General features: G+C 36.3%; 1 protein-coding gene across 27 annotated transcripts in view; it reads right to left on the reverse strand.

The window, feature by feature from the left end:
- Nucleotides 1-851: 851 nt before the first annotated feature.
- The window catches only part of LOC115439691 (calcium/calmodulin-dependent protein kinase type II subunit gamma), a 114,600-nt gene continuing 88,395 nt past the window's right edge, over nt 852-27,056 (reverse strand). For 10 of the 27 annotated variants that reach the window (XM_030163622.1, XM_030163615.1, XM_030163626.1 and 7 more), the window contains 5 exons: nt 25,756-25,896; nt 15,970-16,048; nt 13,829-13,923; nt 10,572-10,808; nt 852-3,574 (listed from right to left, as the gene is read on the reverse strand). In XM_030163622.1, the coding sequence (XP_030019482.1) occupies nt 10,576-10,808; nt 13,829-13,923; nt 15,970-16,048; nt 25,756-25,896 (548 nt within the window). In that variant the 3' untranslated portion in view covers nt 852-3,574; nt 10,572-10,575. The remainder of the gene's footprint in view (nt 3,575-10,571; nt 10,809-13,828; nt 13,924-15,969; nt 16,049-25,755; nt 25,897-27,056) is intronic. The other 17 variants (XM_030163627.1, XM_030163637.1, XM_030163635.1 and 14 more) reach the window with 3 other exon arrangements.

Raw genomic sequence — 27,056 nt, forward strand, 5'->3', positions numbered from 1 at the left:
TATTTTAACTAAATGTCCTTTGAGTCCGTTTCAGATGGCATTTAGACCTTTACAATTCTTCGGAATATTTGTCTGAAACTGGTCTGGTTCAACAGTTGGGAATCCAAAAGGAGTGGGCGGTCTATCTGTGACCACGCCCTTGACCACTAGGGGTGTAAGAAAATATCTGTCCTGCAATATATTGCGATATTTCATTTCACAATACTGTATTGATATTAAAAAGTACTGTATCAATATTTTTATGTATTTATTCAAATGTAGATTTTGTGGAGGCTCATTTTTGAGCCTTTTTAAAAAAATTTTCTTTACATTTTTGTATTCTTTCATTGTTTATTATATTTAATTTTGTATTATTTGTATTACTAATGTTATTATTATTTAACACTCTTTTATTCAATAATGTTTGTTCCTTTGTTGGGATTGAACTAAAATACTGTTCTGATGTTCGTTGTGAACTAATAGAATATGAACATTTGAACAGGATCTTAAACTGTAATGTCTGTAAACCAGAATTTCAGTTTGAACACAGGAACATTTTGTGATACATTAGATCCTGTTGGGATCAAATAAAAATGTGTTTAGTGTTTGTGCAGATTTCTGGTGTGATTCAATTCTTCAATTAAATAATCATTAAAAAAAAAGAAACAAAAATTGCCTTTTTAACAGTATCATGATATATTGTGATATATCGTGATACTAGTGTTGTGATTTGTATCTTATCGCCAGATTTTTGCTAATACACAGCCCTATTGACCCTACCCATGAATCTCTACAGTGTTTTTTTCCCGTTGTGTTGCTTTCATCCAATGAACGAACAAACGACCAAAAAGAATGAAATGCCAGACGCCAACCAGTGCTGAAATAGTATTTTTATTAAATACTTTCAAGATCCAAGTTTGAAGAATAACAAAGCTATGATGAAGACCAACTAACACTCAGACAAACACTTTGATAGTTGTCAATTCATGGTTTGTTTTTCATTGTACATCATGATCATGCAAAAAAACTCCAGCATCCATGTGAAACGGCTGGGAGGAGAAAGCGCAGCCCAATAAGTATTTACCATTACAATGCAGGGAAAAAACGCTAACATCGAGGGCCTCATACCAAGCTACGGCTCCTGATTCCTTTTTTTGTTTTTTTTTTTTTTGTTTTTTTTTTTTTTTAATTTTGCATTTTTTTTAAATATTATATTTTTCATGTCACCTATTAAAACATTCTGAATGGAGGCAAATTCTTAGTTCAAAGATGCAATTATCATAATAACACTAGCTCCATCCTTATTTAGGTCGGTGCATGGTAGAAAGGCTTAACTGAAACATGCATATAACTAGATCTGCCGCTCTGCTTTTTCGACAGTGTGGATGAGGAAGAACCTGCATGCCCCGCCTCCTCGCTCACTTCATCACTTTCACGGCTTTTCCCCGACAGAGCAGGCACGGATGAAAACCACCGAGGGTCAAAAGTACATGAATTAATAAATTATTTAAGCCTTGATCAATCTACGATCATTGTCAATTCACGAGTGTTTTTTTTTTTTTTTGAAACCTCCGTTTTCCCTTTTTTTCCCCTTAAGTGTTGAGTGTGCAGAACTCCAGCTTGGCAGATTACCGGCGAAATTTACACAACAGCAACAGAGACGACGACGAAAAACAACGAAAAAATCAGTAACACAGAGAAACAACAGAGAGGTACAAAGAAACATCTCAAGATCAAGGAGGTGGGGGGCGGGGCTAGGGGGCGAGGTCAGAACACTGGGAGGTATCATCATGGGGTTTAAAGATACAACTCGTTTTGCAGATGGATCAAGACAATTAAAGCTGCACAGCGAGCGGGTTGGCGGCACTGTGGTCACATGGCAGCGGTGCAGATATGTTACACAGCCCGAAATGCACACACATACCACCAGGCGTGTGTGTGTATGATATGAAGAGACAGCTCACAGCATTATGGATCAAAGTAAGGACACTATGACAAAGGTCTTCATATTTTTACTATTTTCTAGGGGTTTTAACTTAGTTTTTTTCTCCACTTAATCCCCATCTCCAAAAAAACCCCAAAAAAACAAAAAACAAAAACAGTCTTGTGGCCATGGGACAAGAGCTGTAACCTACAGCTACTGAGTTATGAAGAAAAACTCTTATAATGTTTGAAGGAAATATATTTAAGAAACTGAAATGGGATGTTGCTAAAATTAGGATCAGAGGGGGTGGGGTGGGGGTTTCCCATGGCCAGATACACAGGATGAGTGTCTCTCAAATACATCTACATATATTACACTTTTCTATATATATATCTATACATACACTGTATTTACACAGTGATTATTAACAAACCAGGCCCTTGCAGAAAGCAGAGAAAAGCAGTAGCGGGGGGGGGGGGGGGGGGGGGGGGGGGGGTGGGGGGGGGGTGATTGGAGACAGTAGGCAAAGGAGGGTTTTATTCCAAAGGGGAGGGGGATGGGGGTGAATGAGAGAGAAGCAGCGTGCAAACATGCAAAACCAAAAACTGAACTGCAGACCTTTTCCTGTCTGCCGCCGCCGCCACCACCACCACCACTCTCCCCTCCACTGCATACAGACGCCACAGAACGCACAGTAGTTTTAAATGTGTACATTAAAATCTGTCTTTTTAAAACTCTGCTGTGTTTATGAAAACAAAAAAAAAAAAGGAGCCTTGAATATAGGATCAGTCAGACCAAAAAACAAAAGGCTCCATTATTCACAGGGAACAGGACGCTAAAAACACAACAGAACATCAACTCAAATGTCGACTTCCTCATCCTTCTGTAAAAACAAAGGAGCACACAAATAAAAACACAAACACGTAAAAGCCTAAAGTCCTACACTTTGGTGCTTCATTTTCATTTTTTGATATCGAGTTTCTCGTCAAGTTCTCTCACTAATTGCGACTGAGCAGACTTGATCAACCCCCCGCCCCCCCCCCCCATAATTCTTTTTTTTTTTTTTGGGGGGGGGGGGTTTCCCTACTTCTTAACATCAACTTCTGGGTAAAAAAAAAACAGAAACAAAACACATTTAGTTTCTACCTGGTAATCCCCTAGAATGCCAAAATGTGTCCGAAATCTGAGTGGCTAACGTCCAACTCCATTTCCTCCCTTCTTTAAATAGTGAATATAAATGCTTGCTTTAGGTTTTGGTGGTTTTCTGGTACATCTAGTCATAATTTACACAGTATATTCATAACTCATACTCATAAACTGTCACAAGTTCAACTGTAAATCCTCTCCTCCCCCAGGACGTTTCATCTTTACACGGGCAGAAAAAAGATGGCTGTCAGGGGAGGGACAGAGAGGGCAAAGGTGCGCCCTCCAATCAGGCGCCAGATGCATGCATCATCCCATGGGGGGGGGCGGTGTCTTGTGTTTGCCCGGCCCCCAGCAGGTCAAAGGAGGGACAGGTTTGGTTGGTTATCGTGGAGAGGGATGTGATCTCACCCGGCCGGGCTCCTGGCACGAGCCAATCCACGCAGAGGACGAGCCTCGGAAACACGCTCGCTGGAAAAAACTGCCCCCCAAAAACAGACACGCCAGTAGTCTGGAGGCTCAGGACCACTGGGGAGGGGCATGAAACAAACGGTCATTTTCCAAAGGTTATTGAGGATCACATGTCAAAACATCAAAATGACTCATCCACTGTCAGAAACAACCACACGGAGTCTAACAGTAAAAGCATATGTCAAACTAGATGGACCCCCCCCATATGCCCCCACCCTACTGCATCTGTACCGACTGGAACTACATCTGCAAATGGACATCCATCAGTCCTGTCCGTCCATGGGGGTGGATCTGTCCTTCACTGTGATTCTCCCACAGGTTTCTCTTTTTGGGTTTTTGGAGTTGTTCCCTGTCTGGGGGGGAGGGGGGGGTCTAAAGACAGGGGACAACCCGATCCCATCTACAGACTGGTAACGACTGACAATCTGGCATTTTTTTTTTAGAAGATCAGATCAGATTTAGTCACAAGATCAGGCTGATTCGGGCCCGGTTCGGGAAGGGGGGGCAAACATCCTGCCTCCTCAAATTAAAGTTTCCGAAGGTAGGCAGCAGGAGGTTTAGAGGAACTAGTAAAGAGTCTGTAAGTGTCACTTTCACTCTGCGCTTGTACTCATTCTGAGGTCCAGTTGTGATGCGTGAGTCTGTTTTTTTCAACCCGTGGGGCTTTTGTGGAATCATTTGACTCGACCCAACCCGACCTGAGAGGAACCCACTTCACATTGCTAATGCATGGCACTGAACGCACCGCCATATAATACGTGGACAGATGTGTGTATAGACACACTACAGCAGTGGAAAATAGAAGGGTCTAATTTGTCCCACAGTCTGAATTTGGAAAGTGCAAAAATGTTCCTAAAGTTCTTCAGAGTCAAAGGTGTCATAGTTGTTTTAGTTCAGGTTCCACATTCAGACCAAGGTTATTATCGTTAATGAAAACTAATGAAATGACTAAAACTAGAATTGAAAAAACATTTTTGTTAACTGAAATTAAAAAAAAACTATAATTAATCTCCTAAGACCCAGGAAATGTCAGCAAAGTATCAGCTTTTTTTGTTTTTTATTAAATAAGTGCCTATATTGGAAACATCATGATGCAACAGTTTTTTCAGATGCAGTTTTTAAAATTTGTATGGAATGTCCTTTGTGGTGTACAGTTTTCTTTTCTTTTCTTTTTTGTATAAAGTTGTGAAACTTTTGTCCACAAATGTGGACAGAAAAGCTGGGTCTGAGGAGGTTAAAAGAAAAAAAAAAAAAACTGAAACTGTATTGTGTGCTTACAAAACAAACTAAAACGGATAAAAATTATGGATAAAATTCACTTCGTTTTTGTCTTCGTCAATGTCGCATTGATACGAAAGCAATTTATTTTGCTCTAGCAATTTTAGCTGTTGGCACCATACAACACTTCACAGTCCGTCACTTGCAGTCACTTGTAGTTTACTGTGGTTTTCTGGTCCCCAGTCTACTTGGAAACATGGAGACTAAAGCTGGGAGAAAGCAGCAGAGTCCTGTCTGGGATTTATTTGAATACGACGGAGAAGAAGAGAAAAGATATGACAAAACAAAATTAATACTAAAACTAAATAAAACAACAAACAAAAACAAAGCATTTGGAAAAAAATGAAAACTAATAAAAACTAGCAAACCTGCTCTAAAAACGAACTAAAACTGAGTTAGAGAAAAAAAAGTCAAAACTAAATAAAACTAAACTATATGAAAAATCCAAAACTATTAGAACCTTGATTCAGCCCAACTGGGAAAATAATAATATAATAACCTATAAATAATGACTCCATATTTAAACCCAAATTTCACTGTAAAAAGTCCGTATCAGATCGGTATCTGCAAAACTAATCCCCCCAAATAAAATCAGTTTGGAAGCAAAAAAATCCAGATGGGGACATCACTACTAAGGACAGGGGATGCCCAGGACATACGGTACTTTCCGGACTATTGAGTTCACCTGAATATCAGCCATACGCTGCCGTCTCCAACGTCTCCCCATCCATTCACTGGTGCTAACCTTACGTACAGCAGCTGTATTTCCTTCTTCGACAGCAGGTTGGATCTCCTTTAACTTAAACTATCTCATATGCATTTGCTTGTGTGTTTCCAGGATGAGTGTTCATACATGAGGCGCCCAATGACTCATCTGAGGGATTTAGTGGGAGTGCGTTTGACTGACGGTGGATTAGCCGCATCATCGTTTAAGCCGCAGGGTTCAAAGTAGTGTCTTATAGTCTGGAAATGACGGTAAATCCACTTCCTACATCTACTGTTTATTTGACTGTTGTTTATTTTCATATCCAACTGATTCTGTAAAGACCTGTGAGGGAACCTGGATGGGATGTAGGGCTGAACAAATAAAGGTGAATTGAATAAAAGATATCTATATAGAAATGACAACAGTATAAAAGTATATATAAAAATATGTATAGATATAAACAAACAAGTCCAATGACATCTACAAACAATATGTCAGTTCAGTCTACAACACATTTGGATTAGGGATGCAAATTATCAGTTAATCCATTAATCATTAGTTGGTTGACCTTATCAATCGATTAACGATTAATTGACAAGCGGTGATTTTCGTGAGAACTTGAATTTCTCCACTATGTCCATAAAGTGATTCTAACTCATCAGCACCATGATCCGGTTCGATGACTGCCTATCCCAGCCTCGCCGTTGCAAACAAACCAGCAGCCTTTGGACAGGTATGGACAGGTGGACAAGGGCAATTAACCCATAATTAAAATTTAATCAAGCAAATTCTTATCGACAATTAATCGATGAATTGTTTACATCCCTAATTTGGATCCAACTTTAACATCGAACTGAAATAAATACAGACAAATATTTATGATGTTTGTGTTAAAGTTTAAAGGAGACAGTGCTGGTTCCAGTGGAGAACAGTGAACACACACGTTCTGTCTTTGTGTCCTTGTCTCTTCTGTCTGTGTGGATCCTGGTGTCATGTGACTAAAGGCCCATTCACGCTGTACGTCACAGGTGTCAAAATGTGGCCTGGGGGCCAAATCCAGCCCACCAGAGGGTCCAATCCAGCCTCTGGGATGACGTTGTGAAATGCAAAAATGACAGTGAAGGTATTAACGATCAAAAAAGATGTTAAAATCATTTTAATTCAGGTTCCACATACAGACCAATTAGAGCTTAATTGGGTCAGAACCAGAAAAATACTATCATAATAACCTACAAATAATGACAACTGCAGAGTTCATCTTTGTTTCATGTAAAAAAAGTAAAATTACATTAAAATGTTACATTAACAAACTACCCTTTTACAAAAAATGTGAATAACCTGAAATGTCTTAAGAGAAGTAAATGCAATTGTACTAATATTCTGCCTGTTATTAAATGTTTTATGTATTTAATAGTAACATAAAATGTAATGCACATGTGTAAATGATAAACTGAGGCAGAATATTGTCAAAATTTCACTTGTTTCTCTTAAGACATTTCAAGTTCTTCATGTTATTCAGATTTTTAAGGAAACGTTGCAGATGTAAACATGATCACAATGTCATTTTTCTTTTTTCACTCTTATTCTTTTACTGGTCCAGCACCATCTAAGATCCTACTGGGGTGAATGTGGAACTGAACTAACATGAGTTTGACAGCCCTGCTCTACCTTACAGACGGATATGGGCGGAGCCTTCCGTCTGTCCATCCTCTGTGTTCATTCCGTGTACTTATGTCTGTTTCCTGGGAGCTTATGGATGTGTTCCCAAATGAAGAACACTCATTAGTACTGTGGGAGTTAGAAAAATATTACCCACATATTACTGACAACTACCCTTCTGAATATTAACATTAGTAAAACCTCCAGTTGTTGCCATGTTTGTTATTTTTGACTTTCTTCCTCTCAATAAACTTTACTCTTCTTCATGGTATTCCGCCAGTATGTTAATCAACAGCGGCGCCCTCTGGTGGATTGATTTCGAAACACTCATTCCAACATACATGACATATTGAAGTAAGAAGGCAGTGACAACGGTAGAACACGACAAACCAAACAAAATGACAAAAAAGTAGAATTAAAAAAATATTTTTAACTGAAATAAATAAAAACTACAATTAAAAGAAAAACGATAGCTAACTGAAACTGTATTGTGTGGTTACAAAACTAATTAAAATCTACAAAAATCATGGATCAGATTCCCTTTGTTTTCAACTTTGCCAGTGTCAGACTGATATAAAATCAATTTATTCTCATCAGTTGTGGTTTACAGTCGAATTCTGGTCCAAACTCTATCTGACAAAATGCAGACTAAAGTTTGGAGAAAGCAGTAGAGTCCTGTATGAGATTTATTTGAAATAAAAAACAAAAACAAAGATATATATATATATATATATATATATATATATACATACAGGGTGTCCCATAAGTCTCCATACATAGGAGACATAATACATTCCATGGTTCTAATATGTATTTCTTTATATTTCTTCTTTATAGTTCTTCAGCAGTGGAGGACACGCATTGACATGTGTTCCCGACAAAATGGCAGTCATATAGAGCATATTATATAAATAAAAATGGTTTATGTCAAGAAACGTTTATTTTTCCTATGTATGGAGATTTATGGGACACCCTGTGTACATATACAGGGTGAGTCAGAAAAAACGCTCTTTTCATTTAAAGAAATTGTACCACTGAAATGGAAATGCTTATTTTTCTTTTGATTATACAATTCAATTCAATTCAACTTTATTTGTATAGCCCAATATCACAACAAGGTTATCTCAAAGGGCTTTACAGAGTCAGGTGGAGAAAACAACAGTCAAATAAACAGCAAGAAAATGAGGAGTGTCCAGGGCATCCCCCGTCCTTAGACCCTCCTTCTTGGCAAGGAAAAACTCAAAACCCAGTGGGAAAAGGGAGAAACCTCGGGGAGAACCACAGTGAAGGAGAGATCCACTCCCATGGACGGACAGGCTATAGATGCACCAGGACTGATGGACGTCCATTTGCAGATGTAGTTCTAGTCTGCAAGGATGCAGTAGGGATTGTAGTAGGGATGTAGTAGTAGTATTATACAGTAGGGATGTAGTAGTAGTATTATACAGTCATATTGATGTGGTTATTGAGCATGTCTGGCGATTGAATCATTGATTTATGGCGTAGCATAACAGAGGGAATGTCCATTGTTTATTGTGCATCGAAATATCTGCCAACACAGTTTATGCCACCGTGAATGAAACTGAAATTGTCAACCATTACAGCATGTTTACTCGCCATCAAAATGTTTTGTCTCAACGAAGTCGTCCGGCACGACCTTCAACCTGGCTACCATTCAGATTGATGCAAATCTGTGCTCGTTGTCGCATCTCTAACACAGCTCTTCTCGCCATTCGTGTTCGTCATAGGGCTTGGATTTCAGCCGTGATGCAATTTCGGAGTTCCTGAAGAGTTTGGGGAACAGTCTGATACACACGGTTTTTAAGATACCCCCACAAGAAAAAATCAAGGGGGGTCAAGTCCGGGGATCTAGGTGGCCACTCTCTCTCCTGACCCAAACAGACAACTCGATAAGGAAATAATACGTGCAATCGCTGTGGTCTTGCCATGATGAAAACTCCCTGGGCACTGTCATGTAGGCCTATGTCCTGAGTGTGAAAGCAAAGCCCTGACTCCTGTAATTGTTGTCAATTTCAAGTTTGTTCACTGTGGCATACATTGTGTTGGCAGGTATTTCAGTGCCCAATAAACAATGGACCTTCTCTCTCTTATGCAATGCAATAAATCTATGACTACATCACCAGACATGCTCAATAACCACATCAATATGACTGTATGGTCAAAGAAAAATCAGTGTTTCCGTTTTAGCAGTACAATTTCTTTAAATGGAAAGAGCGTTTTTTATGACTCACCCTGTATATATATGTATATATACAGGGGTTGGACAAAATAATGGAAACACCTTCACCTCAAGATGATAATGCCCCAATCCATACAGCTAGAATTGTTAAAGAATGGCATGAGGAACATTCTAATGAAGCTGACCATCTCGTATGGCCGGCACAGTCCCCAGACCTCAACATTATTGAGCATTTATGGTCAGTTTTAGAGATTCAAGTAAGACGTCGATTTCCACCGCCATCGTCTCTAAAAGAGTTGGAGGGTATTCTAACTGAAGAATGGCTTAAAATTCCTTTGGAAACAATTCACAAGTTGTATGATCAATACCTCGGAGAATTGAGGCTGTAATTGCCCGCAAAAGGCGGACCTACACCATATTAAATTATATTTTGTTGATTTTTTTAAGGTGTTTCCATTATTCTGTCAAACCCCTGTATATATATATATAATATATATATATATATATATATATATATATATATATATATATATATATATATATATATATATATATATATACACACACATACACACACACACACACACACATATATATCTATATCTATATATAGATCTATATAGATAGATAGATAGATAACTCAAACCAAACTAAAACTAAGCATTTAGAAAAAAACTAAAACTAATAAAAACTAGCAAACCTGCTCTAAAAACTAATTAAAACTAACTGAATTAGAGAAAAGTCAAAACTAAATAAAACTAAACTATAATGAAAAATCCAAAACTAAAACAAAGTGTCATGAGATAACGTTGTTGTGATGTGGCGTTATAGAAATAACATTTGAGTGAATTGTCATTGAATTTTTTTTTTTTTTTATTAATTTAACGAACACATTTCTACATAGATATTTTTATATTTTCTTTTACTTTTATACTTTTTGTGGTTGCTGTTTCTGGCTCTGGAATAAAAGACAAGTTGTGTCATTTTCACACACGTCTGTTTCACATTTTTACTATTTTTTTTCACTTATTCAAATAATTGTTTAATGGAATCAAAGACATTAACAGATAGAATAACTGACTGCACAAATACTCCATATGTGCTTCTCCAGCTGTGTGTGTGTCTGTATGTGTGTGTGTGTGTGCGTGTCTGTCTGTCTGTGCCTGTGTGTGACTGTGTGTGTGCGCACGTGTGTGTGTATGTATGTGTACCTGATCACTGTAGTGGTGCAGCTGGTGCTCCTGAGCAGTGGAAGTGGACGTTGAGCCACTTGCCATCGCGGCGGTGCCACACCCGGGTCTCTTCTGATTGGCTGGATCGGGGTCGGCCCGCCGAGTCCACAAACTGCGTGAGGCGGATGTAGGCGATGCAGGCGGCATCCTCGCCTATCAGATGCACGTGTGGGTTGAGGAGGGTGGTGTGTACCGGCTTACTGTTCTTACTGAGCACTGGACAAAAACGTAAAAACACAGACAGAAGAACGTTAATTAAAGCCACAAGCGGCATTGAAAGACCCTTGCCATGGGCACGTCCAGTAGAAGTATGCCCATCGTTCAGCAGGTGGCGCTCTAACACTAAATGTTATGTCTTCTGATGAATGGGTGTAGGCCTGTGAGATTGACAGCTGATTCAAATTTGAGGCAAATCTGTGTTCGTATGTCCAAACTAAAGAAATTTTTGTATAAGTAAATCTGTAGAGGGTGCTATGCAGCCAAAATTCAATTTCTTCCACTGAATGGGTGTAGTCCTGTGAGATGTTCCAATCAGTCAATTTGAGCCAAGTCGGTGTTCGTATGTCTGAACTGATGCAATTTTCGTAAATGTAAATTTGTAGGGGACACTATAGAGGGACTTTCCAATGTCTTCTGACAAATGGATGCAGGCCTCTGAGATTGGCAACTGATTCAAATTTGAGCCAAATAGGTGATTGTATGTCCAAGCTGAAACAATTTTAGTAAAATTGAATTTGTAAGGGGCGCTATGGAGCCAAATTTCAAATTTTTCAGATGAACGGGTGTAGGCCTGGGAGATTGATGTCTGACACAAATTTGAGCCAAATTGGTGATCGTATGTCCGAGCTGAAGCAATTTTTGTAAAGGTAACTTTGTAGGGGGCGCTATAGCGCAAAATTTTAATTTCTTCCAATAAATGGGTATAGGCCTGGGAGATAGAAGTCTGAGTCAAATTTGAGCCAAATCGGTGTTCGTACGTCCGAACTGATGTCACTTTCCTAAATGTACATTTGTAGGGGGCGCTATAGTGCGAAATTGCAATTTCTTTCAACAAATGTGTGTAGGCCTGGGAAATAGACGTCTGAGTCTAATTTGAGCCAAACTGGTGTTTGTATGTCCGAGCTGAAGCAAGTTTTGAAATGGGAAATTTTTGAAAAAATTTTGCGACCTGGTACCAAAAAAACGGTCACACCGATCCCAAAAATTCAGCTAACTTTTGATGCCCCACTTCTCTAGATATTGTACACCAATTTTCAGCTCATTCGGCCAAACGCCCAAGGAGGAGATGGTTAAAATACGACGTCAGCGAAAACGCTGACTCAGCATTTTGGACATTTCAATCCAATATGGCTGACTAAGGGTTGGTTTAGGGGCATGGCCATTATAATATTTTTTTGTTTGTCTCCCGATGATGAATCTGTGTACCAATTTTCGTGGCTCTACAACAAACTTTATGTTGGACGTGATCCCATTGGCGTAATGTATTTACACTTTTCAAGGGGGCGCTGTCACAGTATTTCTTTACACCACATCTATGAAACCATATGTAAATTCAATTTCTCGCACTTCTGAATGTTGGGCAAAATTTGGTGAGTTTTCGTAAATGTTCAGGGGATCAAATTTGAGCTCAAAGTGCAGGAGAAGGGAAAAAAAATAACAAATAAATAAAAAATAATATCTGAGCAAGAACAATATAGCCGTTTCCATGGCAACCACATATTTGGCCTTATTTGAAAGCTCTCAATATCCCCCACATGTCTGTGGGGTCAGATGTCACGTGTCGTGCACTTACACACACGTGACTGACCGCGACTGGGCGTGTCCCATTGACTCCCATTCATTCTAAGCAGGTGTAAATATGCGGTTTGTGTACATGACATGTACATGTTCGGAAAGGTCTCACTGTCGTGAAAGTGAATATGTGTGAGAGTGGTGACAGTGGCGAAAGGCAACCACGTCACTGGAGATTTTGTCCCCATGCGCCCACTGCAGACTCAATAGGCCCTGCGCCGGCTTTACTCAGCTCGGGCCTGATGAGACTCCAACACCAACTGAGGACAACAGAAACACTAGGGCTGAGTATCAGCAAGAATCTGGAGATACGATACAAATCACAATACTGGGATCACGACACGATATATCACAATACATCATGATACTATTAAAAAGGCAATTTTTTGTTTGTTCCTTTTTTTTAAAATGATTATATCCTTGTAGAATTGAATTACACCAGAAATCTGCACAAATACTACAGACATTTTTATTTGATCCCAACAGGATCTAATGTTATATCACAAAATGCTCCTGTGTTCAAACTGAAATTCTGTTTTACAGACATTAGTTTAAGATCCTGTTCAAATGTTCATATTCTATTAGTTCAGAACTAACATCAGAACATTATTTTAGTTCAATTCTAACAAAGGAACTAACATTATTTAATAAAAGAGTGTTAAATAATAATAAATAAAATAGAAACAATAAAGAAAAACAAAAAAAATGAACCTCCACAGTATCTGCATTTGAACAAATATCTAAAAATATTGATACAGTACTTTTTAATATCGATACAGTATCGTGAAATGAAATACCGCAATATATTGCAGAACCCATATTTTCTTACACTCCTACATCTACATTCTAATTTCTGACCTCTCCACTACGATACATTCAGTTAGTCCTGTTTTCATGTTGCTATTATCTCTTCTATTGTTGTTTGCTGTTTTTTCTGCTGTTGTGCACTTTGTTTTGTCTGTCAAAGCACATTGTAAACTCAGTTTTTAAAGGTGCTATATAAATAGTTATTATTTTTATTTATTTATCCATTTCAAACATGCAAAGAAACAAAATAAAACAATACGAAGCAAATTAAGACAACAAAATAACATTCAAATGAACAGAATCTATCTTCAAGTACCATAAGACTACAGCAAGCAACATGCAAAAATTGATGGAAAAAGGGACAATATACAGGACGACAAATGACTATGTTCGAAATGTTTGTGTTGGAAAATTTTAAAAATGAAAGTTAAAAAAAAAAGTTAAAGTTAAAGAAAAAAAAATCTCAATTTCTCTAAACTGTGAACAAACTTTGTAGTCATTGTCCCAACAAAGTTATATAAATGTTTTAAATTAATCCGACCTCTAGCTGTTTGAAGAAATCAGTAATGAAAACAATGACAACAGACACAGCGCCTTCACAAAAGCTGATAAAAAGTGTAGGGTTTGTGGACACTCACAGTTTTCAAAGTAAAACTTGTGGAAGTCCATTCCCTCCACTAAGTTCCCCAGGGCCTCGGGTTCAAAAGACGTCAGTCCAGGGTCACAAATCCTCCTGAGGAATAATGGGAAAGAAACACAATGAACAATCCAAGTCAAATTTATTTACATAAACACATTTAACCCTTAGTGGTCTAAGCCTATTTTGTCTGTTTTTCAGTACTTTTGATTTTGCCTTTATATACTATATAAACAAATGTTTACTATACCCATGTTTGGTATCTTTTTTTTTCAGCACAACTTCATCTATCTCATTTGTCTATCATTTTTTCACTTTAACCTACTAAATCAACATAAAAGGCCAAAAAACACAAAAAAATATAAAATCCGATTTGAAAAATGTATATAATTTATTGAATAAATAACACAAAGATGCTCAACAAAAAAAGTGAATATTGGTGCCAAATATTGGGAATATAAAATCTAAATTGTAATAAATTAAAACTATACTCAAATATTTGACATAAAAGCAGATCTTTACATAGATGTTTTCTATAGTTTTCTCACCCCCCCCACCCTGGTCCTCCCTTGTTCCTCATCCGGTTCAGGTGGGGTCATTCTCATCCTTACCTGTAATACTAATGCAGTCTGTGGTTTAGAATCCACACATTCGGCTGTTTTTTTCCGTTTTGAAAAAGGACAAAAAATGACGTAGATATGGTCAGAAATATAACGCTTGCTTTATATTGCTATACGTTTGTTTGCTCCGGATTTAAACCGTCATATCTCTGGTTGTATTTGCTCCATCAACATCAAATCTAAAGTGGGAGAGTGTTTCAAGTTTGCACTTTCGAATGCAATTGTCCCCAGTGGTCTACGTTACCGACTTCCAACGATCCGACACATTTTGAATATGTCATGTCATTAAAAAATAAATAAATAAAAAAATGTGATCTAATTGAGTCATGGGGCCGTGACCATGGACCCCCTAAGGCAGGGGTGTCAAACTCCTTTTAGTTCAGGGGCCACATTCAGCTAAATTTGATCTGCAGTGGGCTGAACCAGTAACATAATAACATAATAATAACAATAACCAAATAATATATAAATAATATCAACTCCAAACTTTTCTCTATGTTTTAGAGCAGGGGTGTCAAGCTCATTTCCTTCCGGGGGCCACATTCAACCCAATTTAAGTGGGCCGGACCAGTACAATAATAGCATGATAGCCAATAAATAATGACAACTCCAAATTGTTTTAGTGCAAAAAATAACATTCAATTTTGCCAATATTTACATTTACAAACTATCCAAACAAAAAGGATGTGAATAACCTGAAAAAAATAATATTTGTTAAGAAATGTGATTACAATTTTATCAATATTCTGCCTTGACTTATCATTTATACATGTGCATTACAGATCTGATCTACAAAGGCACAAACCAGAGCTGCAACTGATTAATCGACTCAAAGTGATCCAAAAAAAAAAAAAAAATCACTCAACCACAACTCTCCTGAATCAAAGCTTTGTTTCCTTCATTTCTCTGCTGTTTGATTGCTATTGATTCCACTGTTGTGTTTCACCATTGATGCCTACTGTGACGCACAAAGAAGTTTCAATTCAGGAAACTGCAATAGAATATTTCCTTTCAATCAATTGAGTCGATTAATCAAATTGTGAATTTTGCATTCACTTCAAGCACCTAATCGATTAATCGGTTGGAGCTCTACACAAAATATTCAGTAACGGGCAGACTATTGTTAAAATGGCACTTAATTTACTTCAGACATTTCAGGTTATCACATTTTATTGTTAAAGGATAGTTGTTAACGTAAATATTTCAGAATTTAGCGGTTTTTTTGCGCTAAATCAAAGAGAAAAAAATTGGTGTTGTCATTATTTATAGGTTATTACGATATTAGTTTTGAGTTCGATGCCCTAACTCATACTTCGCAAATTCATCTCACAGGCCAGACTGGAACCTTTGGCGGGCCGGTTTTGGCCCCCGGGCTGCATGTTTGACACCTGTGCCCTAAGGGTTAAAACAACGTAAAGTGCCTAAAATAAAAAGTTCAACAATGAGACAAACAAAAGCAAACAGACTTTACATCATACGAATTGTAACATATGCATAAAATAAAATCTCTCCGTTGACTCACGTGTAAGCGTCAAAGTCTCCGTTGTTAATGGCTTCAATCAGCTGCTCCGTTATTTTGATGATCTCCTGTTTACGAGCTGCTGACAGAAGAAGACAGAGGGACAGACAGACAGAGAGGACAGAACTGGTGAGACAGACGGGTCCAGACAGGACAGGAGGCAGTCAGTTCACTACAGGAGGGGTTGGTTTGCTGACCACATCTGATCACTTCAGCTCATGCCTTCCTGAAAAGTGGCTCAACTCATGGGCTGTCGCTCCACTCGTCCACACGTCAGCCCACTGAGTCTGAGCTACTGAGTCTAAGACTGAGGCTGAGCTACTGAGGCTTCAAACTCACTGTCTGTTGTTCACACACTCACCTTCTGCTTCACATTGAAACTGACAAAACACTGTTGTCTGTCTGAGTAAAACCCTGCCAGTCACTGAGGATGAGAGTCAACTTTTAGAACACAAACATCTGGGAAAGGTTTACATCAGGGGTCTCAAACATGCGTCCTGGGGGCCAAATGCGTCCCGCCAAAGGTTCCAATCTGGCCCCTGGGATGAATTTACAAAGTGTAAAAATTCCACAGTCAAGGCTGTGGAACTCATTTTAGTTCCGGTTCCACATACAGACCAATATAATCTACAGTCAAATAATAACAGCAGAATAACCGACTAAAAAGAATGACTCCAGATTGTCTTCTCAGTTTGATGTGAAAAAAATAATCTTACATTATGCCTATAAATAATACAAACTTAATTTTTTTTCCTTTTAGTGCAAAAAAAATAACATTAAATCATGGAAATATTAACATTTACAAACTATCCTGTAACATTAAAATGTGAATAACCTGAACAAATATGAAAAACTTGAAATGTCTAAAGAAAATTCCGCACAATTTCAACTATTTTCTGCCTGTTCCTTTGTCGATCTGATCCATAATGCACATGTAGAAATGATAAGTTGAGGCAGAATATTGTTAAAATTGCACTTATTTATTTTTTTTAAGTTTTTTGATTTAAATTTCAGTTTTTTTCAGGCTATTCACTTTTTTTGGATAGTTTATAAAAGTAAATATTTTCATAATTTAATGGGGTTTTTTGCACTAAAACAAAGACAAAAATTTGCAGTTGTCATTATAGGTTATTCTGTTATTATTTTACTGGTCCGACCCACTTGAGATCAAATCAGGCTGAACCTGAGAGAAAATGAGTTTGAGAGCCCTGGTCTACATGCTTTTATACATTTCTAATAACTATCTGCTCAGATTCAGACGCTCTTCACACAGTTATCACTTGTGTTTGGGTTCATTTTTTTCCTGATGAACTACAACACCAAAAGGAAACAAAAACTCTGACAGTATAGAAAGCAGAAAGCAAAATGTACACGACTAACAAAAAGTTCAGGATATTTTGAATTTGGGGCTTTTTTCCCAGTTGGGATTCTTGCACAGCGCTTTCTACTTTTTTGTGTGTGAACTGAATAGAAACAAATTTTTTTTTAATGACCAGATGTAGTTTTATTTACAAATGGCAAAAAACGACCCCAAAAAAAAAGACAAAAAAAAAAAGTAGTGTACTTTGACATGTATTTCACTGAGAACAATGTGAACATATATATTTCATGTTTTCACCAGACTACAACACATTTGACTAAAACATGAAAAGGTGATGAATTTATCACTGAACAATGAAATACAAGTTTAAAGTACACTTTGTGGTCAGTACTGCTTCTATAATCCACATTTCCCATATTGTATTTGTATTACAGTTTTAAAACAAGTCCTTCATGTTACTTCATAATAATCCTTCGACGGAAAAGCCTAAGCCTTTTTTTCACTCCTGACCTTCAAAACCTATGACTCCTCATGGGCGTGGTCACAGATGGATCGCCCACTACTGTTGGATTCCTAACTGTTGAACCAGACCAGTTTCAGACAAATATTCCACAGAATTGTAAAGGACTAAATGCCATCTGAAACAGACTCAAAGGACAACATTTAGTTTAAATATTTTTTAATGAAAAACACCTAAACCTACTGCGTTACAGACGGACACAAAATGTACGTCTATTTTTTTTTTTTCCAGAATTCCAAAGTTCTCCACAGTGAAGTTCCTCTGACATTTTCCTCCTCAAATGTATTCAGTGTAAACCTTAAACCCTATATTTTACAACCCAATAATTGGTTATAGAGGAAAAAAATATGGGATCAAACCTAAACAGAAAGAGTTTAGACAAACTGCTCTTCAAACCCATCTCTTCTCTTTGGCTTTTTCATACCACATAGGATGTTGATTTTTGTGGATGGATATTTTATCTGGGGTGGACAGTCTATTTATTTATTAATTTATATGTTTCATTGTGTTTTTATCTCAGTCTTTTATCTTTTTATTATGTTTTGTTGCATTTATTTTACTGTACAGCACTTTGGAAACCTTTGTGTTTGTTTAAATTTGTGCTTTAAAAATAAAAATGGATTGGAATGGAAACGTCAGCGTCAACAAAAGTACATATCAAATTAAACATTTTTTATTTTAATTATCAATATCATATATGTTTATTTACAATATTTACAACATATAAATAATTTTAACTTTATATTCAAATGTATTTTGGATAGATATATGCATTTATTAATTGTAAACACTGTGTTTAGAATATGACATAAATAATATAATAGTCAAATATCAGTGTATTTGGAATAAATGAGGTTTATTTATAGAGTTTATAAAATGAACCCAGAATGACGGCACTAAACTGGGTCACTGTACAAACATTCACACTCACTAAAATACTCCGTTTTTCTCATTTCAAAATACATTTTCCTGAAAATATAAGTAATTACTGACCCAGAAATATAAGTTTGGTGTAGATTATTGTCATTTAATTTATTTTGACCAGATGTGAACTTTCCCTCGACTCCGCCCTCTTACAGTTATAATTCATTCTTTTGTCAAATGTGTCACAGTTAGAACACAGGCCCAAAGTTCTATTTCTACTGGGACAAAACTGCCTTGGTGTTGTTATCTGCTGTGTTTTTACTGACAGCTCAACTGTAGTAGTGGTTAAGAAATTAGTCTGAAATCAAATTAAATTTAGAGTTTATAAAATTAACCCAGAATGACGGCACTAAACTGGGTCACTGTACAAACATTCATACTAAGAAAACTGCCAATTTTTTTTTTTTCCACAAATTTTTTCTCATTTCAAACTAAAATTTCCTGAAAATATAAGTAATTACCGACCCAAATGATTATTGTCATTGCATTTTTTTGACCAGATGCAAACCTTCCCTTGACTCTGCCCTCTTGCCAAACGAACGAATGAGCCCTAATAAAACAGTTTTGACAGCACTATTACTGAAAAAATCTCTAAATATATGACCCTTGCCTCATGTGAGCCTGTAAAAGTCTGTGTTTTTGCTGAGTTTCTCTTCATCTACAGTTAAGAATGCACACGTATGATATGATCATGTATCCGACCTGCAGACACTGAAGCCATCCATGTCAAATGCTGCTTTAAAGTCTTCAAACAGAGGGAATCACATGACTGGGACAAAGACAGGATGGTGACATGGATACAAAAAATACCCTCTCCAGTAGAGCTGAAACAATTAATCAACTCAAAGTGATCCAAAAACAATCATTCAACCACAATTCTCCTGAATCAAAGCTTTGTTTCCTTCATTTCTCTGCTGTTAAACGCTGGTTCTACTGTTTTGTTTTACACGGACGCTTATTGTGACGCACAAAGAAGCTTCAATCCAGGAAAACTGCAATAGAATATCTCCCTTCAATCAATTTGAGTCGATTAATCGAATTGTGAATTTTCCCAGTCGCTTCAAGCACCTAATCGATTAATCGTTTCAGCTCTGCTCTCCAGATAGAATTCTAAAAAAAAAAAAAATGTGTCGGAAAATATGGAAAAGAGTCTGATTTTGAGGACAAATTTAAAAACATTAATCTGATCCAGTGCAAGGTTCTAATAGTTTTGGATTTTTCATTATAGTTTAGTTTTATTTAGTTTTGGCTTTTTAGCTTACCGGCTGACAGACCGTAAGCTATGGTCGTCATGCGGCTTCCGTCGGCGTCGTCCGTTACAAAAATTTCAATCGTCTTCTTCTCCGAAACTACAATTCCGATTGACGTCAAACTTGGTATACAGCTTCTTTATGAAGGTGTCAACGAAAGTTAGTGAAATTATTTGGATCCGGATCTGATTCTGGATTTGGTGCAACTTTGAAAAATTTCCCCATTATGACAGATAGGAAGTGGATCCATGCAATAACTCAGTAAATATAAATGATATCCAGTGAAAATTTCTACAGTCCAGCCCTGATGGGGAGATGACCAAAATGTAATGGCCACATGCTGATCAGGATCTTTTTCTGGATCCGGGAACTTACGAAAAATCTAACATGGGCTCCGGATCTGATTCTGGATTTGGTGCGACTTTGAAAAATGTTCCCATTACAACAGATAGGAAGTGGATTGATACAATAAATCAGTATCAATGATATCAAGTTGGAATTTGAATTTTTTACAGATCAGATTGGAATATGACCAAAACATGGGCTATTTCTGTAATATAATAAATACACAGAACTGGGTGAGAATAAATGGCATCTGAATACATTTCCCAAAGCTTTTCATTTTGTCGGTAAGCTACAGGGCCATTGGTCCTATTTTTTTTCTCTAATTCAGCTAGTTTTAATTAGTTTTTAGAGCAGGTTTGCTAGTTTTTATTTGTTTTCATTATCTCCTAAATGCTTAGGTTTTGTTTAGTTTTAGTTTTGCCGTATCTTTTCTCTTCTTCTGTCGTATTCAAATAAATCCCAGACAGGACTCTGCTGCTTTCTCCCAACTTTAGTCTCCATGTTTCAGGTAGAGTGGGGACCACAAGACGACTGGAAACCACAAGTGACGGACCGTTAAATATCATATGGTGCTGCTAGCTAAAATTGCTTGAGGGAAATAAATCGATTTCATATCAATCTGACACTGACAAAGACAAAAAAGAAGGGAATTTTATCCATAATTTTTATCCGTTTTAGTTAGTTTTCTAAACACACAATACAGTTTCAGTTAGTTATTTTTTTTTCTTTTAATTATAGTTTTCAGTTAACGAAAATGTTTTTACAATTCTAGTTTTCGTCATTTCATTAGTTTTTGTTAACGATAATAACCTTGATCCAGTGTCCAATCAATGACACATCAAATCTGAATGTTACTGCACAGGAGACATTAGGTAACAACATTAGTGGTAAGGGAACATGATCACATGATAGTTTAGTTCCAGAGGTGTAAAACTCCAGGGGCCACATTTTATTGGTTTTGTATTGTTTTTTAAAAATTATTTCCTTGAAGAATTGAATTACACCAGAAATATGCATAAATACTAAACACATTTTTATTTGATCAGAACAAGATCTAATAATAATAATAATAAATTTTATTTATAGGCGCCTTTCAGGACACTCAAGGTCACCGTACAAAGTTGTTAAAAATAAATAAAACACAATTACACATATACAAATATAAAACACATAGGTTCATAAAATGGCAGTAGATAAAAGTGAAATTATGGACTTGAGTAGGCCTGTCTGAATAAATAAGTCTAATGCTATAAATCTAATGCTATATCACAAAATGTTCCTGTGTTCAAACTGAGATTCTGTTTTACAGACATTACAGTTTAGGATCCTGTTCAAATGTTCATATTCTATTAGTTCAGAACTAACATCAGAACATTATTTTAGTTCAATCCCAACAAAGGAACTAACATTATTTAATAAAAGAGTGTTAAATAATAATAAATAAAATAGAAACAATAAAGAAAAACAACAACAAAAAAGAGAAAAATAGGACCAATTGCCCTGTAGCTTACCGGCCAAGTTAAAAGCTTTTCGAAATGTATCCAGATGCTATTTATTATCACCCAGCTATGTGTATTTATTATATTACAGAAATAGCCCATGTTTTGGTCATATTCCAATCAGATCTGTAAAAAATTCAAATTCCAACTTGATATCATTTACACTTACTGATTTATTGTATCAATCCACTTCCTATCTGTTGTAATGGGAAAATTTTCAAAGTCGCACCAAATCCAGACTCAGATCCGGATTGAAATAATTTCAATACCTTGTGTTGACATCATCATAAAGAAGCTGTATACCAAGTTTGAAGTCAATCAGAACTGCAGTTTCGGAGAAAACGACGATTGAAATTTTTTCCCCCATAAGAGCCCATGTTAAATTTTCTGTAAGTTCCCGGATCCAGAAGAAGATCCTGATCAGCATGTGGCCATTATGTTTTGGTCATCTCCCCATCAGGGCTGGACTGTAGAAATTTACACTTGATATCATTTATATTTACTGAGTTATTGCATCGATCCACTTCCTATCTGTTGTAATGGGAAAATTTTTCAAAGTTGCACCAAATCCAGAATCGGATCCGGATCCAAATAATTTCACTAACTTTGGTTGACAGCATCATAAAGAAGCTGTATACCAAGTATGAAGTCAATGGGAATTGTAGTTTCAGAGAAGAAGACGATTGAAAGTTTTGTAACGAACGACAGATGCCGCCCGACACCGCATAACGATAATAGCTTACAGCCCATCAGCTGGTAAGCTAAAAATAACCTCCACAATATCTGCATTTGAATAAATACCTAAAAATATCGATACAGTACTTTTTAATATTGATACAGTATTGTGAAATGAAATATCGTGATATATTGCAGAACCAATATTTTTTCTTACAGCCCTACATCTAAATTCTAATTTCTGCCCTCTCCACTATGACACATTCACAGTTAGTCCTGTTTTCATGTTTGCTGTACTTATCTCTTTTATTGTGTTGTGTTGTTTGCTATGTTTTTATTCTGCTGTTGTGCACTCTGTTATGTCTGTCAAAGCACTTTGTAAACTCAGTTTTAAAGGTGCTATATAAATAAAGTTATTTATTAATTTATTTCGAACATGCAAAGAAACAAAATAAAACAAAACAAAGCAAATTAAGACAAAAACAAAACATTTAAATGAGCAGAATCTATCTTCGAGTACATACAAGTCTGAATTTTGCAAAAGGAGTAGGAAGATGTCTAAACTGATTTAATCCAACCCCTCAGTGCTTTTACACCTTTATCACTAACTTAATATAAGAATCAAACAATTTTCCTAATTTCAGCATTGAACCACAACAAATACATAATGCAGTAATTCATGCAGGTTCATGTTATTATTATAAATAATAAGTGAAGATTTTTCTCTGTTTTAGTACAAAAAAAGTCAAACTGAATCATGAAAATGTTAAATTTACAAACTATCTAACCAGGAACAACCTGAAATTCATTAAAATAACTGCAATTTCAACAATATTATGCCTCAAATTATCATTTATCATTGGTTTGTTTTTTTGGTTTTGCATATTCAAACTGTGTTCCATTGGGTTTTCTCTGGGAACTCCGGCTTCTCCCACCGTCCAAAAACATGGATGAAACAGGTTAATTGGTTAAACTAATTACCCATAGGTGCATATGTGAGAGTGACTGGTTGTTTGTCTCTATATGTCAGTAATTTTATCATATTATAATTGTATAATTTCATTGCAGGGTTATTATGATAATTATGCCTAATGTCTCTAAATTGCATCATAGTTATTGTAAACTCTGCATTTATGTGAAAAAAGCCCCATGTCTGACTATTCAATTATCTGAGAATATTGGAATACGCTGACTACAATAGAACTGAGGAAAAGGAAATGAAACATCATTAGATAGACAGGTTAATATTGTAAAATATGTTTGTAGTTATTTAGAACATTTAAATTTATTAAAGATTATAATGTAAATTGTCTTTTTCAACACATGTCTAGGGGTAGATGGGTAAATATTTTAAAATATCTTTGTAGTTATTTAGAACATTTTAATTTATTAAAGATTATAATGTAAATTGTGTCTCTTATCACTTGTTTAAGGGCCCCCATTTATAACTGAGGACTGATTCTGGGGTGTTTATTACAAAATGTATCTTGTAAATGAATTGTCGATTTTGACTGATTGTAAAAATTTTCCAATTAATTGATTGATTGGTAGGCGCTATATTCAAATGGACAGTTTACACTTAATTTAGGATCTGCATCACAGCGTCAACACATTCTTTTTTTTTCTATAATTGTAAATAAATTTAGGTCAGTAAGGGGTTAAACATCTGCATTCCAGAGCTCAGTGGATCTAAAATGAGTCTGACACCCTGGACTGTGAACGTCATTATTTCTCGGTCTGGACTGGAACCCCTGGAGGGCTGGTTTTGGTTCACACCTCTGACTTATTTTTTTATAAAATATTGTTCAATCCCAGTTGATTTTTTTTTTTTTTTTTTTTAAATTTATACAGTAAATATGTGAGGGCTGGGTGATAACATGGTATTTATCGTGTTATCATTTATCATTTTTGTCTCGTTTTAAGTCATTTTCATCTAGTCTCATAAACACTTGTGTCACATATTTTGTTGTTTGCACTGAATCAGAGCAAGACGCGTTTAGTTGAAATTATGTCATTTTGTCTTGTTCTGTCTTTTAAGACAATTTTGTTTTTTTTCTCATGTTGTTACGTTTCAGAATTTATTTTTGTATCGTTTCATCTTTAAACACCAATTTAAAATGACAAATACTAATTGTCTGGCATTGTAAACTTGTATTCAGTACTATCCTTTGCATTAAAGGTGGGGTAGGAGATCCTGGAAAAATGGTTCAAGCGGCTACATTTTGAAAATACACAACTGAAAAGTCCAAACCCCTTTCGTCTGACTTCCCCCTGAAGCCACGATTGTACTCGCAGGGGGGTGAGGGACAAATGCCAGTTGAGTTTGATAGACATATCACTATTCAATCATTTCAGTGGGTCGGTTAAAATGACTGACTGGATGGTGTTTTTTCAGTCATGTCCACTTCACAGGTGGTTAAAAATTTTTTTATTTTTGTGTTAGAGCATTTAATTAATTGGTTACAATCGGGGTGTGAAGGGGATTTTAAGTAATACTGTAAAAAAATGCTCCAGGAAAACATCTCCTACTCCACCTTTAATTGTATTCATTACTGATATCCACATGGTCACCATTAGGGCTGAGTATAAGCAAGAATATGGTGATAAGATACAAATCACAATACTAGGATCACGATACGATATATCACGATATATCATGATACTGTTAAAAAGGCACTTTTTTGTTCCTTTTTTTAATGATTATTTCCTTGAAGAATTCAATTACACCAGAAATATTCACAAATACTAAACACAAATACTAAACACATTTTTATCTGATCAGAACAGGATCTAATGCTATATCACGAAATGTTCCTGTGTTCAAACTGAAATTCTGTTTTACAGACATTACAGTTTAAGATCCTGTTCAAATGTTCATATTCTATTAGTTCAGAACTAACATCAGAATATTATTTTAGTGCAATCCCAACAGAGGAACTAACATTATTTAATAAAAGAGTGTGAAATAAGAATAAATATAAACAAAAAAGAAAAACAAAAGTGAACCTCCACAATATCTGCATTTGAATAAATACCTAAAAATATCGATTCAGTAATTTTTAATATCGATACAGTATCGTGAAATGAAATATCGCGATATATTGCAGAACCGATATTTTCTTACACCCCCAGTTATCATGCTATTATCTATGATCCAGTCCTAAGGTGTACGGAGGAAGGTAGGCTTAAAGGGTTTGAAAAGTGAGCTACAGCAGCAGGAAAGGCTGATAGAGGTTAGTCCAGGTGTGTTCTTACTCTGCTTAGTGTTGCATTTAGCAGCGACAGTGTTGCCCCCTAGTGGAGCGGCGGGAATGGAGGACTGTGAATGCTCAGAGTCGGGACAGGAGCTGTTGCCTGCGCTGTTCCATGCCATGCGCTTTACGTCATGCGGTGGCACTGAAACACACAACGCATGGTCAACAAACATACATGGACACTGATGACAAAAAAAAAAAAACATAAAATGTGATCACTTTTGCCCACAGCACACACATGCATGACTCATGCCAAAACAAAGATGAACAACAGACCAACAGACAGGGCTGAATGTGGTTAGTGTGAAGAAGAAATGATGAAATAAGTGGTTTTGTGCAGAAGGGGAACACAAGGACAGGATGGAAGCTGGAAGCAGATGGTGATGTGTGACGTGGAAATCCTGTCACTGACTGCATCTACAGTAGGGCCTCGCAGTACAGGTTTAATGAGTTCTATGACTGTACAATGCAAAAAATCTAAACCTGAATAAATAAATTTGTCTCATTTCTAGTCCAAGTATCTGATCCCACTTAAAATCAGACAATAGATCCGAGACAATAGATCTGGAAAATTTGATTTTCTGGTTCCATCAGCAGATTTTTTTTTTTTTTTTTTTGCTTGAATTAAGCAAAAAAAAAAATAAATCTAGAATTAGGCAAAAAAAAAAAAAAAAAAAAAAATCTTGAATTAAGCAAAAAAAAAAATCTTTAACCACTTGTTCCATTGGCAGATTTTTTTTTTTTTTTTACTTAATTCAAGATTTTTTTCTTTTTTTGCTCAATTCAAGCGAAAAAATCTGCCAATGGAATTTTAAGTGCGATGAGACATTCTGACTAGAAATGAGAAAAAAGCACTTGGTCAGATTTAGATTTTTTCCAGTGTGCTCATTTTGTCATTTACTCCTTTTACGAATCAGCTTTCTCTCTTGAAATTAACTGAAATATAATTAATCCATTCCAGCCCCAAGAAACCACCCAAAATCTTTTTTTTTTTTTTTTTAAAAAAGGGTTTTAAAACAAAAAAAGTGCAGTTTGAAATAAATTACAATTACAAAAGCAGATACATGGGTTTTATTTGCTTATTTACTGTAATGATGAGACAATCTGTATGCGAGGAACACGGTGAAGCTGGAAGGATTATTGTTTGGAAGGAGAATCTGTTTCCAGTAAAACCTCAGGTAGAACAACTTCTGCCGATTTTCTTCACTTCATTTGTTTTTTCTGACCTCACTTTCATCACTGTTCACACTTGCAGGTTGTTTCATCACAAAACTATCCACAGAAATCTGCTTTGCTCTACTT

This window comes from Sphaeramia orbicularis, chromosome 19 (genome assembly GCF_902148855.1).
Source record: "Sphaeramia orbicularis chromosome 19, fSphaOr1.1, whole genome shotgun sequence".
In the NCBI taxonomy this organism is placed as follows: Eukaryota; Metazoa; Chordata; class Actinopteri; order Kurtiformes; family Apogonidae; genus Sphaeramia; species Sphaeramia orbicularis.